This window comes from Maylandia zebra, linkage group LG11 (assembly GCF_041146795.1).
Source record: "Maylandia zebra isolate NMK-2024a linkage group LG11, Mzebra_GT3a, whole genome shotgun sequence".
In the NCBI taxonomy this organism is placed as follows: Eukaryota; Metazoa; Chordata; class Actinopteri; order Cichliformes; family Cichlidae; genus Maylandia; species Maylandia zebra.
The window spans coordinates 36180928-36199355 of record NC_135177.1 but is presented as its reverse complement, the minus strand read 5'-3'; the positions used below and the strand labels follow the sequence as shown (position 1 = coordinate 36199355).

The window sequence follows — 18428 nt, the reverse complement described above, 5'->3', positions numbered from 1 at the left end:
CCCACAAAACCCAAACCATCTGTCATCAGAGACCCCAGGACATCCTCAAAGATCCCACACGCCTTACAGCAGCACAAGACACCTTAGATGGTCCTATATTAAATTATAGCACAGCAAATCTTTTAATTCATAATAAACAAGCTAACAAGAAGCTGGATGCAGCTTTGCCATTTACAAAAGATGGATGTAGCCTTTGGGTCTGAGATGTTCAGTCAGTGTAGAAGTGCTTTAAACTCCTCGGGATCTAAACAGAAGACCAACTGTATACAAGACTCGGGGAAAACTATAACATCCATTCATCCACCCACTCTATCACCCTGTAAGAGGGGCCCATCCCAACTGTCACAGGGTGAGAGAAGTGGGGCACACACAAGACGGGTGGTCATTCAATCACACCTTCAACCAATTTAGGATGGCTATGCCTTTGCTTGTTTTTGTACCGTGGGAGGATCTCTGCATGACCATGAAGAACCATGTAGACACAAGAAGAACATGCAAACAGGGCGCAGCTGGCTGCTCGATTCAAACCAACAATCTTGATGCGAGGCGACAGCGCTGACCACTGCACCACTCTGCCCCACAAGTTCTCGCCGTGCCGTCTTATGCATGACAACATGGTGAAAAATAACACTTCACTACCAGCGCCTGAATTTTTACAGAAATAGAAATGATGACAAAATGCTCATTGAATTGAAATTAGTTGCATTCATATCTTCTCTTACTGTTGGAGAGATGATCCAGTGTGAGTCCTGCATTTCTTTCTCTCTGTGATTGAAGTCCAAATAATTATTGATAGTACAGAAATGTCTAAACTGAGTCACTGCACACATTAAATTCACACTAACATGCTTTGACCTACACATCTGGTCCTCACAAACGACAAGATGGCAGACCTGGAGCTTCACAATGAAGTTTATTTTCTATAGAACCTATGGGGGTGTCCACTTTCTCACCCATCGCTCAGTAAGTATGAGATTGAATTTCCAATAATCTTTATGTCATTGTTTATAGATTTAGTGATGCAAATCAAATAAAGGTAATCAATTTGCTCAGTATCAACAACAACTTTCTCAAACTTGTTTACCACAGAAAACATTTTTGCAAAAATACAAGTGGAATTAATTTGGTTTGAAATTAGAGACCCGGAGGAAGCTCGTCGCTGATCAAACTCCAGCTTTATTTGTCAAAATCAAATATTTCTTCAAATATCCGGCGGGGTTCTGCGATCACCTCCTCCACAGAAGCAGAGCCCTTCCCCTGCTTTTCCTCACCTTCCTCCTCAGTCCACATCACTCCACCACCTCCAAACGGCCACTCCAAATCCTTCACCGTTTTCTCCACCTTATCCATCGGAAGCGCTGCTGTCACCACCGGCTGTGACGTCCACCTCCACTCAGTCATGACTGACTCCGGTGCCGCTGTTGTTTTGATGGAGATCGTGTTCCTCTTCAGGGAGCCGATGGCTTTCGCTTTAGGTTCTATGGTCCACGGCCGACTGCTGATTATTTGAGTCTCTGGAAAAGTTGAAAATGTTTTAATATTCAATCATTTAATTCCAGCAGAAAGCAAACAATTTTTTTTTTTTTTTAAACAAAGAAAAGTTTAAGTGATGATTCACCATTGGATGCTGAAGAGCTACAGTTGGAGTCACAGCAGCTGCACACTGTGTCTGATCCATACAGCTCAGCCCATCTGCACAAAGCAGCAAAGACAACAGACGCTTTCAATATCATCATATCACAGCGTTTTTAAGAAGAGCTTCAGGGGAAATCTAACCTTCTGGCCTTTGTGTCGTAGTTGCAGGACTTGGCTGTGGGTGTAGGCACCGAACTGCCCACAGACATGATGCAGTGCATGTACAGCTGCTGCAGCAGATACAGAAAAAGCAAGTTTACTCTATTAGCTTTTAAATCGCTTTATTCAGTCAAACCACACTGACTCCCAGATATTCCCAAAAATGTTTTTTTTTTTTTTTTGTTTTGTTTTGTTTTTTAATATGGGGGCCAAATCTAACCCAATTTAATTTAAAAAGGGGTCAGCCATCCAAAACCACTGAATTTTTACAGTTACACATGCACAGGCTTAGCAAACAATTAATTTTGCATGAAGCAAATGATTAACAGTGAAAGATGAGTAATTATAACAATGCGCCTGCATAAAGAAGCTCTTTGCTTGTTTTAAATATAAGACTTCTGCTTTACTCAAATTTTTAAATCAAGCGGGTAAAGGCACATGTCGAGATCTACTTACTTCTCAGTACACATGCAAGCCATCACTGATTTACGGCAAAGAACTTGGGATAAAATAAAGTACAAGAACATATGAAGCACATTATAGTCTGGTGACACTTCGGCTGACCTGGCCCATCATTCCCTTGAACAGGAACGCATCCACAGAGAACCTCACAGCATCGTTTCTGTACGGGATGAACCTGGAGCGCCCGCCTTTGCTTTCAACCATACATCTTTATCAGAAAGAGAAAACAGCTGACCATGGCATGATTTTTTTTAATAATGCTTCAGCTTTTTTGACGTGTGACATTCATTACCCAAAGTTTCTCACAACAGGGAATCTAAGCGTGAATGTGTGGGACTTCTCTGGAGTGGCATAACACGAGTGGATGTACAGTCTCTCATCGTGGGACATGGGCAGGGCCTCGGCCTGAAAGTACATGGGCTTTCCGAGCACGTACTGATCTGATGGGGACAGCCTTTCCCATTTCGCTAAAAGGAAAATAGGACAGTAAATTAGCAGTAAAGCGACAGGAAAAGCACCTGCAAAGCTCACTCACACTTTAAAAACAAATCATTTTGATAGCAGTTGTGTGAAAGCAAGCAAAAATTCACCTGAATATCGACGGAATATCTACTGGACAAAGTATTTTCCAGACAATCTGCAAAATCCTTGACGTGTCAGTTAGGAGTAAAGTTGGTGCCAAAAACAAAATATTAGTAGCAAAGAATGAATCTCTGAAGTCAGCTTGCTACATGATTAAAACCTTGTGTTCCCTGGATATCTTAGCTCATAAAGCATCAACATATTTATGAGGGTGACGTCACCATGGCGCCACCAAGCAGTTTGTTTGTTAGCAGCATGACTCAAATAGTTATGAACACATCTGGATGAAATGTGGCACCAACTTAAGAAATTAATGTTTCTATTCAGATTCAATCACTATAGGGAGGATTTTTTATCTTTATGAAATACAACAAAACTGGACATTTAACTTGTGATCTTCATAAACACATATCAAATTGAAATAATTAAATGTTTGGTAATCTAAATAAAATACATCATTATTCCAGATATAAATGTCCTCCTGGATCCAAAGACTCATGATTAGTGTGGAGGAGTGTACTAGGATACTGTGCTTAAAGAAACAGTGACTCAGCAAAACCACACGAGTGATTTTGACATTAATCTGTTTCTAGCACCTGCACAGAGTTGCAAGCTTTGCATTTGTCACATTAACATCAAGGTCTTGCTTCTGAATGATATTGAAAAATGTTTATCAAAAATTAATTTAATTTGATAAACAAAGACCACCAAGAACCTCAGAAATCCACCGGGGTTTAATAACTGCACACATTTCTGTAGGTTTACCGTTTCGTGGCGTCAGACTGAATTTAGCTCCGTTCTTTACTCGTTTGAAGAGCCTGCGTATGGGCACCTTTGGTATGTAGCCAATTTTGTAGGTGTATTGGTACCTAAAAGGTTGTTAGCATTAAAAAAAAAAAAATGGAAAAACAGCATTAATAAACAGTTTGTGTGTTATGAATAAGTTTCTGTCTGTCCTCAATTTAATCTTTTAAGCTCACCTGTTAAAATAACATGACACAGGTAGGTTGAAGGGCACCACTCGCCTGATTGGTCCTTTGAGTCTCGGTGGGTCGTAACGAAGTGTGTTTGAATAGACAACCTGGTTATCAATGATCTACAACCAGAATTTTTATATTAACATTTAAATAAAACTTTGTCTACAGTTATGAGACAGGCTTTTATGGCTCAGCAGTGAGCTGAATGCCAACAGTGAATCACAGCAGGTGTAGACATAATCTTACTCAACATGTAATCCTAATCTTATGACTGAAGATTTAGTCAAAAAACTAAAATTCAAATATAAATTACTGCAGTACATGAAAATGTTATGGAAACATACATTTAAACTACTTTTATTGAAATATATCTATTGTTTTCTTATTTGTTCAATAGGAATATGAAATCTTACAGTAATGCTGACATCATCGGGTGTTTTGTGTCACCTGACCAAAACTCCAAACACTCAAAAAGGTTTATCTGACTGTGGTGTCCTACTACAGAGCCCCTTAGTGGACAAACGAGGGTATAAATATATAAATATGTCCACATCTTTCCAGCACAGAAGATTTCTCTATGCAATCAGATGAATAGTGCAATACTTTGATTAATTTGTGTGACAGAAATAAGTGCATATACAGACCGGTCATTGAAGCTAGGAACAGGGGGGCAAAGACTTGTCCTCCAGCTCTCAGTAAATATGTGTCCTTATGTTCTGTTAATAAATTTGCATTCATTGTGACTTGTTTTGCGCTACATATTTAGCATTTTGTGTTTTATTTAAAGGCAGATTTATTGATTAATAAGTCACTTGTTTAAGTTGGACTTTTGGCAGATTCTGTTCTGCATGGTTCTTGTAAAAAAAACAACAACAATCTCTTCCAGTATTTTTTCCCCATTTTGTGATCTTATTAAAGATGAATACGCTTAAACAGCAGCACAAAATTCCTGCTCTGAACTAAGAAAAATAATTTTACCCTGCCTGTGCTGTGCCAAGAAAAAGTCAGATATTGTTGAAATAGTATAATGGATGCTTCTGTATGCAACTCCAAAGATGGACATATTTACAGCTCATCTATAATTTTTCTTTTTCATATTTTCTGTGTGTGTGTGTGTGTGTGTGTGTGTGTGTGTGTGTGTGTGTGTGTGTGTGTGACAGTAACCCCTGTGAGCCAAAGGTCCAGTTTAACAGTTTCCCCCCGACTCTTGGCTCGGTGTGACGTCGTAAAGTTAGTTCCTCTGGCAGTGAGTACAGAAAAACAATCGCCTCCTGATCAAGCCTACATTTGCCAGGGGGAACCAATCAGAAGCAAGCTTTTTTTAAAGTGAGGTGAGGCATCTTGCTCCAGACAGAGGGTGAACTTGGGGCTGTAGGCCCGGTAATCGGTAAAATTAAACAAATCAAGCAAAGCTACTCTAGTGAGTCCAAGAAATAAGTAGTACCAGGCCCAGTTTAACCTACTGGAGCAAAGCCTGGCATATAACTGACATGTTCACCGTTTTAGATGTCGTCATTGGTGTAACAGTTCTGTGTCCACTGTAACCCACTAAAGACGCAAAACAAAGCTGTCTTTTTTAACTGGTTAATCATCTCGGACAAGAACAGAAAATCAGTATAATTCCGTTTTTAATTCTCTGGGGTCCTTTCTTGCCTGAGACTTACCGTGCGCTTGGTTCCACACATACCGAGGCCATACTCAAAATAAAAGTAATCCCTCGTGGATTTGCTGGCTGTGCACGTGCCCAGCTTGAGCTGAGACCGGGCTTCACCCGTTCCCAGAAGGCTCCTCTCCACCTGGACTTGCATCTTTGTCCGCTTACACGTAGTCTTCACGGAAACATCCGAGACGCTGGGCGGAGTGGATTTGGGCGGAATAGGGAGCAGGATGTCCCGGACGCGCTCGGGCAGAGGCTCCACTCCCGTGCCCCTGAGCGGAGAGAAGTACTCCTTATCCACCAGCGGCACTTGAGAGTCCAGAAACACCGGGAGGTGGAGGTACGGCGGCGAAAGGAGAGTCGGCGTTTCTCTCCGGGGAACTTTTCTCATCACCTGCGCTGTCTGCTCCGAAGGCCGAGGGGCCGCTGTCCCCGCTTCAGTGGACGCAAACACGGGCAGCAAGAGAAGGAAAGGTAGGTAAAGCATGCCCGGAAATCCCAGTGACATACAACAAAGTGTCCGAAAGGGCGGAAGGTTGGCTGTCACGGCTGATGATGCTCTCCTCATGTGGAGGTAAATTAACAACACCTGGCGCAGATGGACAGCAAAGGGCGCCACTCACCGGCTGTTTGAAGTAAAAACAACGTTTTGATGTTTTCCAGGAGGATCACCTGACCTCCCCCAGAATCAGCTGCTTTTTCATAGTTAATTAAAACGCGCAATCTCTCATACTATGAAAGATTTCCCAGTTACAGGCTCTGTTAGTACAGAAGGTTGCGTTGACATTTTGTGCTTTTACATTTGCTTTATTTTTCCAGCATTTTTTTTTTGTCTTTCAGAAGTACAGAAGAAGACAAATATATTCAGTTTTCAGGGCAGAAAACAGCATGATTTTTGTTATTGAGCATCTGGTCATGGGATCAGCATCTCATCATGAAACATATATTTTCAATGCAAAATGCCACCAATTGAATGTCTATGATACAGAGGAACAGGAACAATTGGTACCCTGGATGTTTAGTCTATGCCTACATTTTGGTGCCAGGCTGTGACTCGTCACTGTTTGTGTTCTAAAAGGAGTGAAAAGATTCACCATCTGGTGACAGATGTTCTTATCCTGACTGTTTCAATAACAGGAATCGATTCAATCTGAATAAAAAAACCTTTACACTTCTACAGGTTGCATGCTTTGTAAAACCAACACATTTAACTCAATGGACCTCCAAAACACCTGCTGATATATACAAAGGACTGTTAAAGAAAGGCAGTAGTGATGTGCGGTACCACTGATTTCCTTTCCGTCGAGTCGTATCGACGATACTGATCCGATACCAATACTCTCTACAAAAACTTAATGTTTCATTGTATTTCATAATACAATATATAATTGTATTATGTAGTCGTAATAATATAACTTCATAATGATTACAGGACATCAGACTACTTGTTCATATTGCTTAATAATGTAGAATTATCATGTAGAAATTAAAAACAAAACTGAAGTTTTGCACTATTTGAACACGTTGCCTGCCTGCAGCACTAAAGGACTCCGCGAAATTCATCTGTCTCCCCTAGCAGCACCTGTCCCTCTCCTCCTCTTCAGTTCGCCTCAACATACGCTCGTCATATTCTGTGATATGATTTACTCTGAGGTGTTTGACAGGTTAGTGGTGTTGACACAGCACCTCACTGTCTTGCCACATGTATCGCAAACCACGTCTCGGCCGTTTGTGGAGGTAAAATACGTCCACACATGACTCCGTTCACGCTCAGCCATTGTTGTGAGTGCCCACGCCAGGGGCTGCCACACATTTATACATTTATATTTCGCATATGACTGTGAAAGGCGTAAGAGGAAGTAGTTCCTTCCAATTTAGACGATCAGAATGATATAGTTTCTTTCCACTGTGTTCCTGTTAATGAAAAACTACAAATTTACCCCAAAGTACTAAAATATCGATATTTTAATATGAGAATCGATTCTAGAATATAAATTACTGGTATCGGAAGAATCTGCACACCACTAAAAGGCAGTCATATCAGTATTTTAGAATGTTTCCATCCTGCTCGTCAGAAACTTCAGGTCATGAAATAAATGCACAGAACAAAGATTTTAAAATGAAAATATCCGCAGGTGAATTCATGCCTCAGATTAATACACTGTAACTGGTTAATGCAGGTAAATTGTTACGATATAAATATGCATATGAACTAAATGTGCAGAGGCTAAAGAAAGCCTGTTTCACTGTGATTGGTTTGTATCCAGAAACACAGACATATCATAAAAATGAGCAAAAATTAATGAAGACAAAATATTATAAATGGACTCAAACCTTCAAGACCTGCATATACTGAACGACAAAACGTTTTTTTTTAATTTTGTGAGATTTTTGGATCCAACAGAAAATTTACCAGGATATTGTTTGTTTTAAACGTTGTACTTTTTCATGTGTGTCTGTGTGAATTTGGATATTACAGGATGGCTGCTGTGTTGCCTGGGATTACTCCTTATCCCCTACCCATCCCTGTTGCTGGTCACGTGCTCTATAATGTTGTACTGTGGACATTTCTGTGCTTTCTGTGCAGAGGAGTTTTTTTGTTTCCTGTTCTCATGCTGTCCTCCTATAGGAGCCCAGCATGAGTAGAGGTCTCTTTTTTTCCTCTTGTACTTTCCCATTGTAGTGGACATTTCAGTGGTTTTTCTGTAATGCAACCGTTCTCTGACTTGTATCCCCATGTGATGTCTGTGTAGTGTGTGTAAGGTCGGGGGCGGGTTCATTCCACTGCAGGGCAACCTGCCACTGCATGTGGCGAATAAAATTTGAACTTGAACTTGAACTACACTGGTGCGCTTGCCTTATTGTTACCGATTTACTGTTAGAGTAAAAATAAATAAATATAGTGTTTTTAAAAAGTTTAGTACAGCTTTTGTCCATTAGAGGGCGGAAATAGGAACTATCTCTGCCGAACTGCTTTATATCATTGACTATTCACCAAACGGAGTACAGAGTTAGAAGTGTGAATAATGTCCCAATCCAGTAGGGGGCAGCAGATGTAGCAGCGCCATTACACAAGTGAGTGTTGCAGCATTCATTGGTGAAGGTGAAGTTGAGTCCCAGCGCGTATTTTTCACCCGTGATTCCGCACAGGGAGGGCAGGACGCAGCTCTTCTCGTACAAAACCACACGGAAGTCCCCTGAAAGAAAGAAGCAAATCACACTGACACACTCCTCCCCGAGCCGGGCGCTGACCTTTCTCGCTTCTTTTTCTCAGTTTTGATTCATTTAAATTTGACTTTCAGTGACTCGAGTTGAACTCACCTTTCTCACCCACGGCTCGGCTGGACAGACAGAGCTGCCCAGGTGGACACTTCAGGGGGAATCTGATGCAGTCCAGAGGGGAGATGGTGGGGAACACACAGGTGTAACAGAAGAGGGGAACTGAAGTACAGATGTGAGTTTTGCATGTGAGCCACAGTAAAAAAAGTCAACTGAATCATAATAATCACAAAATACAAGGATGGTAAAAACGGATGTCTTTTAAACTGCTTTTAAAAATGTACTTCAAAATGATTAATCACCGAGATTAATCAGTGGTTAGAATATTTATTTGTTGCAGCCCTAATATGATGAAACACACTGCTTTCTCTTTACCACTAACACGAATGTTAACCACTTCTTCTTTCAGCTGCTTCCTTTAGAGGTCACCATCTGCAGATCCTCCTCCACTACATCACGCATCTCCTGCCTGGTATTAAACATCCTTTCTAAAACATATCCACCATCCCTTCTCTGCGCATGTCCAAACAAACTCAGGCTCGCCTCTTCTGATATATTAGCTTCTAATCCTGTCCGGTCACTCTCAGTGAAATCCTGCCTCGTGTTGTTTTATCAGTGCCACAGTCTCCAAACCATACGTCACAGCAGGTCTCACTACCGTCTTATAAACCTTCCCTTTTACTTTCACATGTATCCTTCTGTCTCACCTCCACCCACTCCACCCTGCGTGCACTCTCTTGTGCACTGTCTGTTAGCCTCAGCTATTTAAACTCTTCTATGTTAACTACCTCTGATTGCTACTGCACTTGGATATTTCTTATGGAACGGCATCATGTGACACAAAGAGGTTTTTTATATGTACAAGTAATACAAAGATCAAACATATTCATTACTAAACAAAAATATTTCTGTATTTTAAAATAATTTTATTTAGGCAGTTTTATAAGGTGTAATGGTTCCAGTTTCCCAGTTACATCTTTCTTCATCTCACATTAAAGCTACTTAAATAGTTCTTTTCCAAAAATTTCATACATCAAACAATGAGGGGAAAATAATAGATCTTAATTATGCAAGAAAATAAGGTTTTTTATATTAATGTTAACCTTGGAGTTTTCTGTCCGCTATAGCTGCATGGATTGTGCCTTTAAACACACGAGCAGAAGCATGCACACACCGTCTTTGCTGACTTACCCACAGCTGGAAGTAAACACAGGAGAAGCAGAGAGCCAAGCAGCTTCGACATCACTGATGTTTCTGTCTCACCAGGAGAAAATCCTCCTGCCGGTCGACGCTTCAGCTTTTAAAGGCGTTTCTTTCAGAATATTTTCTAGAATGAATCCGCTGTTTTCATCTTGAATTCAAGAAATCAAGTTGTTTTTTGTTTGTTCTTTTAATTTAAAGCTAAAGTTTTACAAACTAGCTTCACGCAGACGGAGCAGCCACAGAGATCTGAAGGTAAATCTCTTACTGGTTTCTCTTAATATTCCCTTAATCAACTCTGGGAGAATCTCCCACCCCACTCCTTATGATTAAATTAGACTGTTAGACTTCTGTTCGAAGCCATGGCTGCTTAGAAAAGGTCCATTCAGACTTAAGATAATCAACGGGGCTTTATGAAGAAAATCCACATCTGTGTAGCTTAAAATGTGGAAAAAGTGGAAAGTATTAAGCTTTCTTGAGGTCTTCTTTTTTCTAAAGAATGATGTGACATGTGTCTGTACTGAGGTGAAGCAGGGCAGGTTTATTAAATCAAATCTCATCTCCTAATGAAAGACATTGAGTTTGGTGGGAGGGATGTCAAGTGACCTGCAGTCCCATGACGAGAAAAGTGATTAGAAGCAATGAACAGTCCCACAGTTTCAAACTGAACACAGGGTGAGTTCATGTTTTTTCACAGTAAGATTTGTTCATAGTGTTTGCATTGAGATAATCTGCAGTATATGATTATTGTGTGTTAGATAAGATAATCGAATTACTCCATCTCTGGATACTTTTTCCTATTTCTGTTTTTCAGGCATACAAAAAGTCATTCTTTCCATTGTTGTTATTATTGTTATTTCAATAACAGATAGCCTAATTAGATCAGAATGAAAGTGTGTGTGTGTCTGTGGAGTGATACGCTGTCTTGAGAGAAACCCACAGAATTATACTGGTTTCAAACCCAGAGCTGAATTCTGTGGAGCTGCTGAAGATTTCATCCTAACAGCACAGGCGTTAAACTCTCCAGTGAGAGAAGGCAGCTCAAACAAAGCTCTCTTTTTTATTTCATCTCTCCTACTGTACATCACAATTTCATTGCACATGTACAATGACAATAAAGGCTATTCTATTCTATCAGGCCAGACTGCAGAATAACAGCCTGCAGTATTTAGCATGCGATTCCTAAATGCTGCAGTTCTTTGAGTGTCCACTTGATGATAGCTCCAGATGCCTGTTGGTGCAAACAACAAACAGACATACCCCATGGTCTTTGATTTTGTATTTTAAGTGTCAAAGATGGTGTTTTGCTTCTCCCACCCCAACCAATCACAGCAGATGGCCCCGCCCCTCCCTGAGCATGGTTCTGCCAGAGGTTTCTTCCTGTTAAAAGGGAGTTTTTACTTCCCACTGTCACCAAAGTGCTTGCTCATAGGGGGTCATATGATTGTTGGGCTTTTCTCTGTATCTACTGTACAATATAAAGCACCTTGAGGCGACTTTTGTTGTGATTTGGCGCTATATAAATAAAATTGAATTGAATTGAATCGAACAGTGCTCATTTTTTTGGAGCCAGAAGTTGTCGTATTTAACAAGATGATGCAGTATGAGGCTATCAGCTCAGAGTTTGGTTAGAATATCCATCCACAGATCAGACGGCTCAGACACACTAGAATTTAAATCTGGAGAACAGGATTTTTGGATGGGCTGTACCAACAGAAGAGTCTGAGATTAACATGAAAAGTTATAATAATACTTCTTGGTGTAAAAAACTATCTCATCATCTGCATGATGGTGATATGCAAATGATGATCAAGTCAAAACTCTAAACTGTATGCCTGTGATCGTTGGACCCTCAGGCAGCCCTGCATTAAAAACCAACATGATTCAGTCATGGAAACAACTGCATGGACTCAGCAACATTTCCAGAAATCACAGTCTTTGAACACAGCTCTCTGCGCCATCCCCAAAAGCAGGGTAACGCACAACCATGCAAAGAACTTCTCTGGGGAAAAAGCTCGTTAAAAGGCAAAGTGGAAAATTGTTCTGTGGACAAACTGAAATCTGAAATTCTTACTGGAAAACATGGACACTGTGTCCTCCAGACTGAGGACGAGAGGGACAATCTGACTTATTATCAGAACTCAGTGCTGGAGAGGCCTGCTTGCATTCCAGACTTTTCATCAACATAAAACCTTTGAAGCATCATGAAACAAGAAATATAACTGTTAAGCAGCTAGAATCAGCTATCAGAGAAGAAAAGGACCAAAGGTCCAGCAGCTGCTCTCCCCAGACCCTGGACATTTAGGGACTGGATATAAAAGAAGAGGGGCCACAGGACACTGCCACACAATCTGTCCCAACTTTTTTGAGACGTGTTGCCACATCAAATTCAAAATGAGCTAATATTTCCAAAATTGTATATTTTCTAAGTTGAAACATGTAATGTTTTGGTTTGTGAATAAAATGTGTTTTTTCTGAAATTTGCAGATCACTTGTGTATTAAATATCTATGATTATGCAATACAGTTCAACTAAAACTAAACAGCTTAGGAAAAAACATAAATAAGCCAAAGAAACAAGACTGTGCATGAACATTTTACCTTAAAGTGCATTTTCAAGCTGTTCTAATGTTCTTTAACCTGTAAATAGTTCCCCTCATTAACTAAATTAGCATCACAGCGCCCCTTGCTGGAGGAAGGCGGGCATGGCTCGCTTGTCGACCTGCTGACGCCTCATGCGGACCACAGCTGCGTCCACCTGAGCTGCAGCTCTCTTGCCCTGCAGGTCATCCAGCAGCTGCAGACATGTGTGCTCCAGCTTCCCCAGCTCACCCTCAGAGGACTTAAGACATCGTCTGAGCGCTGCACCGCTCTGAGAGACACACAGGAAACACATTTCAAAATGATTTTGTTTGTCTGAGGAAAAATGAGAGGTTAGAGTGATAAACCACTTTGCTTTTTTAATACAAGTGAACACCAGCCACTGTACTCCATAATGATAATGATACGAATCCTGGTAAATGTTCAGTTTGTGTTCATTTTTAGTCGTATCTGACATGCAAAGCATTATTAAGCATCATTTTAAAGACTGAGCTGAAGAGTGAGACTGTGCTTCACGCCTATCGTTCTGCTTTGAGGTCACAATTTATTTTTGCAAACCATAAAATGCATGAGGCAGAATTTAGAAACAAGTCTCAGCTTCAGTTTCTGCAGACAAACTTCATGCAGATTAGTTTCTGCAGAGTTCAAGTGCAAACTAACATCACCCCAGAGCATTCTGCTCACCCTGTATTTGGATTTTTTTTTTTCTTTGTACAAATGTGTATTAAATATTTATCCATCAGTAATCAGCAAAGTTATTAAATGTTACCAGAATATAAAAAAGAAAACATGATTGGAAATATTAAAGCTGCAGATTAATTATGTTCAATTTATCACTGGTTCAGTTTGCATGTGAAAGGCACCGTCCATGTTGACACACCTGCAGCAGAGTCTGTTAGCTTAGTCGTTTCAGCACAAAAGGTCCAGCTGGCTTAGAGTACACTCCCAGCTTAGCATCACAGTGCAAACACACACATGTAACCTCAGCAGTCAGAGACTCAGATACCTGACATCAGGACGAGGTAAAGGCCAAAACACACTTCAGGAAGTATGATAATGAATGTGGCAGCCGAATGTGTGTCGGACGCACCTGAATGAGCTGAGCAGCTTCAGGTAACTGTGTCCCCGGGTGTCTCTGATAAACCTTCACCAGAGGCCTGTTGAGCTTCTCTCTGGACAGAAGATCGCCGCTGTACTCTGGACCCTGTGAGCAGGACAGCGTGAGCCAAACGTTTTCATGAAATCTCAAATAAACACGCTCCACACGCTCTCTGACCTGTGCTCTGCCGTGGCTGTGACGAATGCAGTTGATCTCCCTCTGCTTACGAAACATGGCCTGCCGGGTGGCTGCAGACGTCAGCGCCAGATTTTGCTACAGAAGACAGAATGATGGTTAAGTATGTGTTATTACTTTAATACAAAAATGCACTTCTGCATTAATTCAGGATCTTTTTACCTGCAGAGTGACTGTCTCTGCAATTTTTTTCACCAGGCCGTCGTTGACAGCGCAATGAGCAGCTTTCTGCCTGCTGATGGCGCTGGTTAGCGTCCGTCTGATGGTTTCTCTCAGTAGCTGCGACTGGTTGACCCTCAGGGAGGACGACTCTAAAGCCTTTTTACACTCTGCAAGAGAAGCAGGAGATATCCTATCTGTCAATTTTAATCCTGAGGACACAGGAGATCTGTTTTAAGATGATCTGCTCTTTCTCTGAGTGTCAGCAGGGACACTGGCTGTGTAGATTAGTGACCACACGCAAAGCAACTAATTCGTTTAATTAAAGATCTGGAGTTTATACTTCTCTGTTTTTAGGATCTTGTTTTGAAAATATATAATTTATGTGTGGTGTAAGAACTGTGCTGTTGTTTTTCTCACTTGTTTCATTGATATTTGGGCAAAATTTGCTCTTATTTCTTATATAATTTCTTAACGAGAGCTTCTCCTTGTCCTGAGTGTACCTGGAGTAAAGGGGCTGATGGGGTCTGTTTTGATAAAGGTCTGAGGTGCAGAGTCATGTCCTCCAGCAGAGCCACTGAGAGGGAGCAGTTCCAGTACTCGAGCCCTCTCACTGGCACAGTCCAGCAGCTGTCTGCTGCTCTCACCCAGGGCCTTAAAGAAGAAGGCAGGAAATAATGCATTAGGACAGCAGCTGGCAGACAAATATATAGGTACGGGTTACTTTGCAGACAGAAAAATGTGGTAAAAAATAACAATAAAAAGTTTCATAACATAAAATATGTGAGATTTTCAAGTGGGGGTTTTTTTTCGACTGAAAATGCAAACCGCAAACCAATCGGTTATTTCACAGTGGCTACATGTATCTTTCTGTCTATGTACATTATTCTTGACTCAGGCTAACAGCACCAGTTATACTCTCTGTTCAGTGCGCTTGCTTGACAACAAACAGCCCATCCAGTTCAGGGGCATTCGGGCCTTTAGCTTATCCCAGCATCCCAGCTCATAAGGCAAATGGTGGACTAGACCCTGAACATGTCCCCGTCTATCACAGGGCCAACACAGAAAGACCTTCATTCAAGCTCACATTCACACATACAGCCTATTCAGAGTCAACAAGCAGTTCTGCTGTGGGGAAAAGCTGCAGCAGCCTAAAGAAACCCATGCAGGCAATCTTTCAATTCTTCATTCAGCTGGTCGAGGCATCAACAGCCTGGATACGCAGCAGAGTTTCAGTAACCCAGTAAACATAAACATGTTAAGTTTAGCAACCTCAAAGATATATGCTACATGGCTGTTACTTCCTGTTACTCATCCCCTGAAATGCCTGAGCTTTAACTTAAAGGAACAGTTCACCTCAAAAGTGAATTTACATATGTTTCCTCTGGCCTGTAGTTCTAACCAACAAGATTGGACAACTGACTCTAAAACAGACACATCACCGTACCATCTTATCAGTGGGTCTATGCCTTTTCTTGAATATAATGCAACCTAATGGCACTCGCCTTTTGGTCTTCAAAGAACCAAAACAAAGGAACTACTTTTTTTTCTACTATCTACATCCACCAAACTTCTAGTCACAAAACTGCTCACAAGTTTTTTGGATTTTTAAATGTGTTAAATTTAAGAGAATTCACTCGTCTCACATCGGAACAGTTTAGGTGGATAAACTGTCCCTATAAATCCAGCAACAACAAAATCTAAAGAAGAAGGGTGGAGGTTAGTGATACCTGAGCATTGTTGTTTTTCTAACCTCTCTCATGCCTGTGAGGGTAGAGTAGAGGGAAAACAAGTCAAGCGATGAAGACAGAGGACTGTAAATCACCTGAAGCTGGCTCAGTGTGGTTTTCAGTGTTCCCTCCAGATCCTGTTTCAGCTCAGCCAGCTCTCTCCTCTCCCACAGCAGCAAGTAATCAGCACCATCTCTCTCCTGCAAACGGGCAGACCTGTCAGGGCCTCAGTCTACAGCTCTGAACTTCATCAAATAATCCTTGGTGCTGGATTAACTCTCAGTGACACTGGAGGTAATAAAGATTTAATGCTGTATGTGTGTGAGGCAAGCAGGCAAGTTTTTGCACTTGAAATCCTGAAAATGATCCTGAGGTGCCGGGCAGAAAATACTTCACCACGGTTGAGCATCTTTAACACCAAAGTAGACAGAAGAATTTCAGCATTTTAAGTGTTGTGTAAGCTTGCCGTCTCAGTGGTGGATGGCCTCCTGGTTCTCCCCTCCGAGCTCTTCTGGTTGATGGTCAGATTGGTCCTAAGACTGCGCAGCATCCTCTCCAGATGTCCTCGCTCTCTCTCCAGCTTGACACCTTCCTCGGTCACTCTGCCAGCCTGCCTGCGCAGCTGGACCTCCACCTCCCGAACTCTGCGCATGTAGTCAGCAACTACAGCAACACTGGCTCCGGCACACTGCTCACGCAGGCTGGAAGGTGGGAACGGGGCCACAGGTGTCCTCTGAGAGCCACCAGGGAACTTTAAAAAAAGCTCAATGTCTGAGTCCAATACTCAAAAACATCAGTCAACTTTAAAAGATGCAGAAGATGAAAATCTAAATAAAAACAAGTGAAGGCTTTTAATATAGAAAGAGTTCGAAAATAAAGGTGTTTTAAGTCTTAAAATGTCTCAGAGATGAGAGTCTTAAATGAATTTAGCTCTGCCTCTACCAACAAGTGTAAAATATTGCTGATTTATAAAGCTGTACTTTCCTCCGTGGGCTTTTCATTGCTCTGCAGTGTTCTGTAAAGAATGTTTCAGTCTGTTTATCTCCTAAAACATCTCATCCTGGCTCCCTACGAGCTGAGATTCCAACCTTTTCAGGCTCATACCCCATAAATTTAACGTCTGCATGCCACTGGACTGGAGTACTGTTGAGCTCACAATGCCCAACACCACAGGATGAGGGCATGGATAGGGTGAGCAGTGGAATGTAGTAGTAGCAGCAGTTTAGTAGATTTACTTAAATACTTTGCTGATTCAGTTTTAATAGACTTTGTTTAAGTATTTCTCTGTGATTCTGTTTTTAGATGCTTTAATCCTGGAAGCAAATACTCCACATCTGTGTGCACCACACCATTATTTTTGCTTTGCAGATTTTAAATCTATGAATATGTATAATGCTGTATTAAATAAAGCTATTCAGGGGTATAAGTAATTAAAATCACCTCCAGTGTGTTAATGCATTATGAGTAATTTTAATTTAGGTACTTTTAGTATATTTAGATGCTAAAACAGTTGCTCGTGCTGGGTTATGACATAATTAAAGAGACTGATTAAGTCTTTTATTCTATCTTAGTTATTCTGGTCTGTTATCACATTGGATGTTGTATGCATGTGTATATGTATACATGTATTTATGTCCACGTGCATACCTGTGTGTGTCTATACGTATATGCATGTATGTGTACATATATACTTGTATAGACAAGTGTATTTAAGAGTCTGCTTATGTGTATATATATGGATTTTTTGGATCTTCTTTACCTCCTTTATCTTAATTCCTCTTTTTTTTTTTATTCCACGTCCCTCTGTTCAGCACTCTGGCCGATACTTGATGTCTTTTAAATTTGCTCTACAAATAAAGCTGCCTTGACTTAATTACAGAGCAAAACAGTTATTCATTATTATTCAATATGAAATGAAGTTTAAACTCTTGTGCAGTTTTCATATGGATTCCTGTAACTGTGAACGCTAGTTTAGAATAGTTTACATATATTTACTTTTAAAATCTATAACTTCAGGCTTTCACACCACCCTGGCACACTGTGGATCGTTTGTCTCACCATGGCTCCTGCACTTTGGCGTCTTGATATCTTCTGGTTGCAGACGCAGTCACGACTCCTCGGTCTGCACGCCTCCGCTCTTATCTTATCTCTGGCTGTGACTTCCGCTGTGCCGTCTGAGCGCTTTAGGCTTACTCCTGCAGCGGCGCTGCTGCTGCCGCTCCGGGGCTGGCTGCACGCAGCGGGCTGCCCGGCTCGAGTCTGCCGGACCAGGCGCTCAGCACGCCGAATGGAGCGGACCGTACCCTCGCGCCAGGACTGCGGTCCGATGGTAACAGAGCCGAGGGGAACAGACTGAACCTGCATCACTATGCTATGAACTGGCCTCATCTGTGACTGCTACCAAGTATCCAGGGTGAAAACTTTGTGTCATCTCCATAGCAACAGTAGCTAAAGTAACTAGAAACTCCAAGCTGTTTGGTGATTGGAGAGAAAATGGAACAGAGGACACGCAGCACTCAGTGTGATCTCCCCCTTAAACTTTCACAGAAACTCTTAAATGACTGTGAAACACAGCTGTGGCGCATCAGTGCTCCTCTCTACTTCGTATCTGGTTCTTTAAAGAAAGGCGAGGACTGATAGTTTACTTAAAAACAAGACAAAACTATAAGAGATGTGAGATTTCTGCAACAGGTG

The 18428-nt window shown here is 41.4% G+C and overlaps 3 protein-coding genes across 4 annotated transcripts; all 3 read right to left on the bottom strand.

The window, feature by feature from the left end:
* Window positions 1–1158: 1158 nt before the first annotated feature.
* On the bottom strand, window positions 1159–6090 carry LOC143421153 (zona pellucida sperm-binding protein 3-like). 2 transcript variants are annotated; one of them, XM_076890290.1, is made up of 8 exons: window positions 5480–6090; window positions 3819–3934; window positions 3604–3707; window positions 2549–2723; window positions 2359–2464; window positions 1777–1865; window positions 1619–1692; window positions 1159–1514 (listed from the first exon to the last, which is right to left on the bottom strand). In XM_076890290.1, exons 1-8 carry the CDS (start codon window positions 6038–6040, stop codon window positions 1177–1179), a joined length of 1563 nt encoding a protein of 520 aa, XP_076746405.1. In that variant the 5' UTR covers window positions 6041–6090; the 3' UTR covers window positions 1159–1176. The 2 variants fall into 2 exon arrangements, with proteins under 2 accessions (XP_076746405.1, XP_076746406.1); XM_076890291.1 differs by having other exon boundaries at window positions 1777–1862.
* Window positions 6091–6269: 179 nt separating this feature from the next.
* Window positions 6270–12457, bottom strand: LOC101472916 (uncharacterized). Its single transcript, XM_004573572.5, has 3 exons — window positions 9943–12457; window positions 8794–8913; window positions 6270–8669 (listed from the first exon to the last, which is right to left on the bottom strand). The coding sequence occupies exons 1-3, from the start codon at window positions 9992–9994 to the stop codon at window positions 8464–8466; spliced, it is 378 nt and encodes a 125-aa protein (XP_004573629.1). The 5' UTR covers window positions 9995–12457; the 3' UTR covers window positions 6270–8463.
* A 76-nt stretch (window positions 12458–12533) lies between these two features.
* tektl1 (tektin like 1) lies at window positions 12534–18185 on the bottom strand. Its single transcript, XM_004573571.6, has 8 exons — window positions 17793–18185; window positions 16201–16485; window positions 15830–15934; window positions 14508–14658; window positions 14008–14174; window positions 13828–13923; window positions 13642–13755; window positions 12534–12822 (listed from the first exon to the last, which is right to left on the bottom strand). The coding sequence occupies exons 1-8, from the start codon at window positions 18120–18122 to the stop codon at window positions 12625–12627; spliced, it is 1446 nt and encodes a 481-aa protein (XP_004573628.2). The 5' UTR covers window positions 18123–18185; the 3' UTR covers window positions 12534–12624.
* Window positions 18186–18428: the final 243 nt, after the last annotated feature.

Excerpts from the sequence above, each read along its gene's own strand:
- LOC101472916 (XM_004573572.5), bottom strand. The coding sequence starts at position 9,994 with ATGTCGAAGCTGCTTGGCTCTCTGCTTCTCCTGTGTTTACTTCCAGCT. Across the intron at positions 8,914-9,942 it reads GTGTTTACTTCCAGCTGTGG|TTCCCCTCTTCTGTTACACC; the intron begins GTAAGTCAGCAA and ends TCTGTACTTCAG. Across the intron at positions 8,670-8,793 it reads CCGAGCCGTGGGTGAGAAAG|GGGACTTCCGTGTGGTTTTG; the intron begins GTGAGTTCAACT and ends TCTTTCTTTCAG.
- tektl1 (XM_004573571.6), bottom strand. The coding sequence starts at position 18,122 with ATGAGGCCAGTTCATAGCATAGTGATGCAGGTTCAGTCTGTTCCCCTC. Across the intron at positions 13,924-14,007 it reads CAGAGACAGTCACTCTGCAG|CAAAATCTGGCGCTGACGTC; the intron begins GTAAAAAGATCC and ends TGTCTTCTGTAG. Across the intron at positions 13,756-13,827 it reads ACAGCCACGGCAGAGCACAG|GGTCCAGAGTACAGCGGCGA; the intron begins GTCAGAGAGCGT and ends TCCTGCTCACAG.
- LOC143421153 (XM_076890290.1), bottom strand. The coding sequence starts at position 6,040 with ATGAGGAGAGCATCATCAGCCGTGACAGCCAACCTTCCGCCCTTTCGG. Across the intron at positions 3,708-3,818 it reads GTGTCATGTTATTTTAACAG|GTACCAATACACCTACAAAA; the intron begins GTGAGCTTAAAA and ends ACAACCTTTTAG. Across the intron at positions 2,465-2,548 it reads CCTGTTGTGAGAAACTTTGG|ATGTATGGTTGAAAGCAAAG; the intron begins GTAATGAATGTC and ends TTTCTGATAAAG.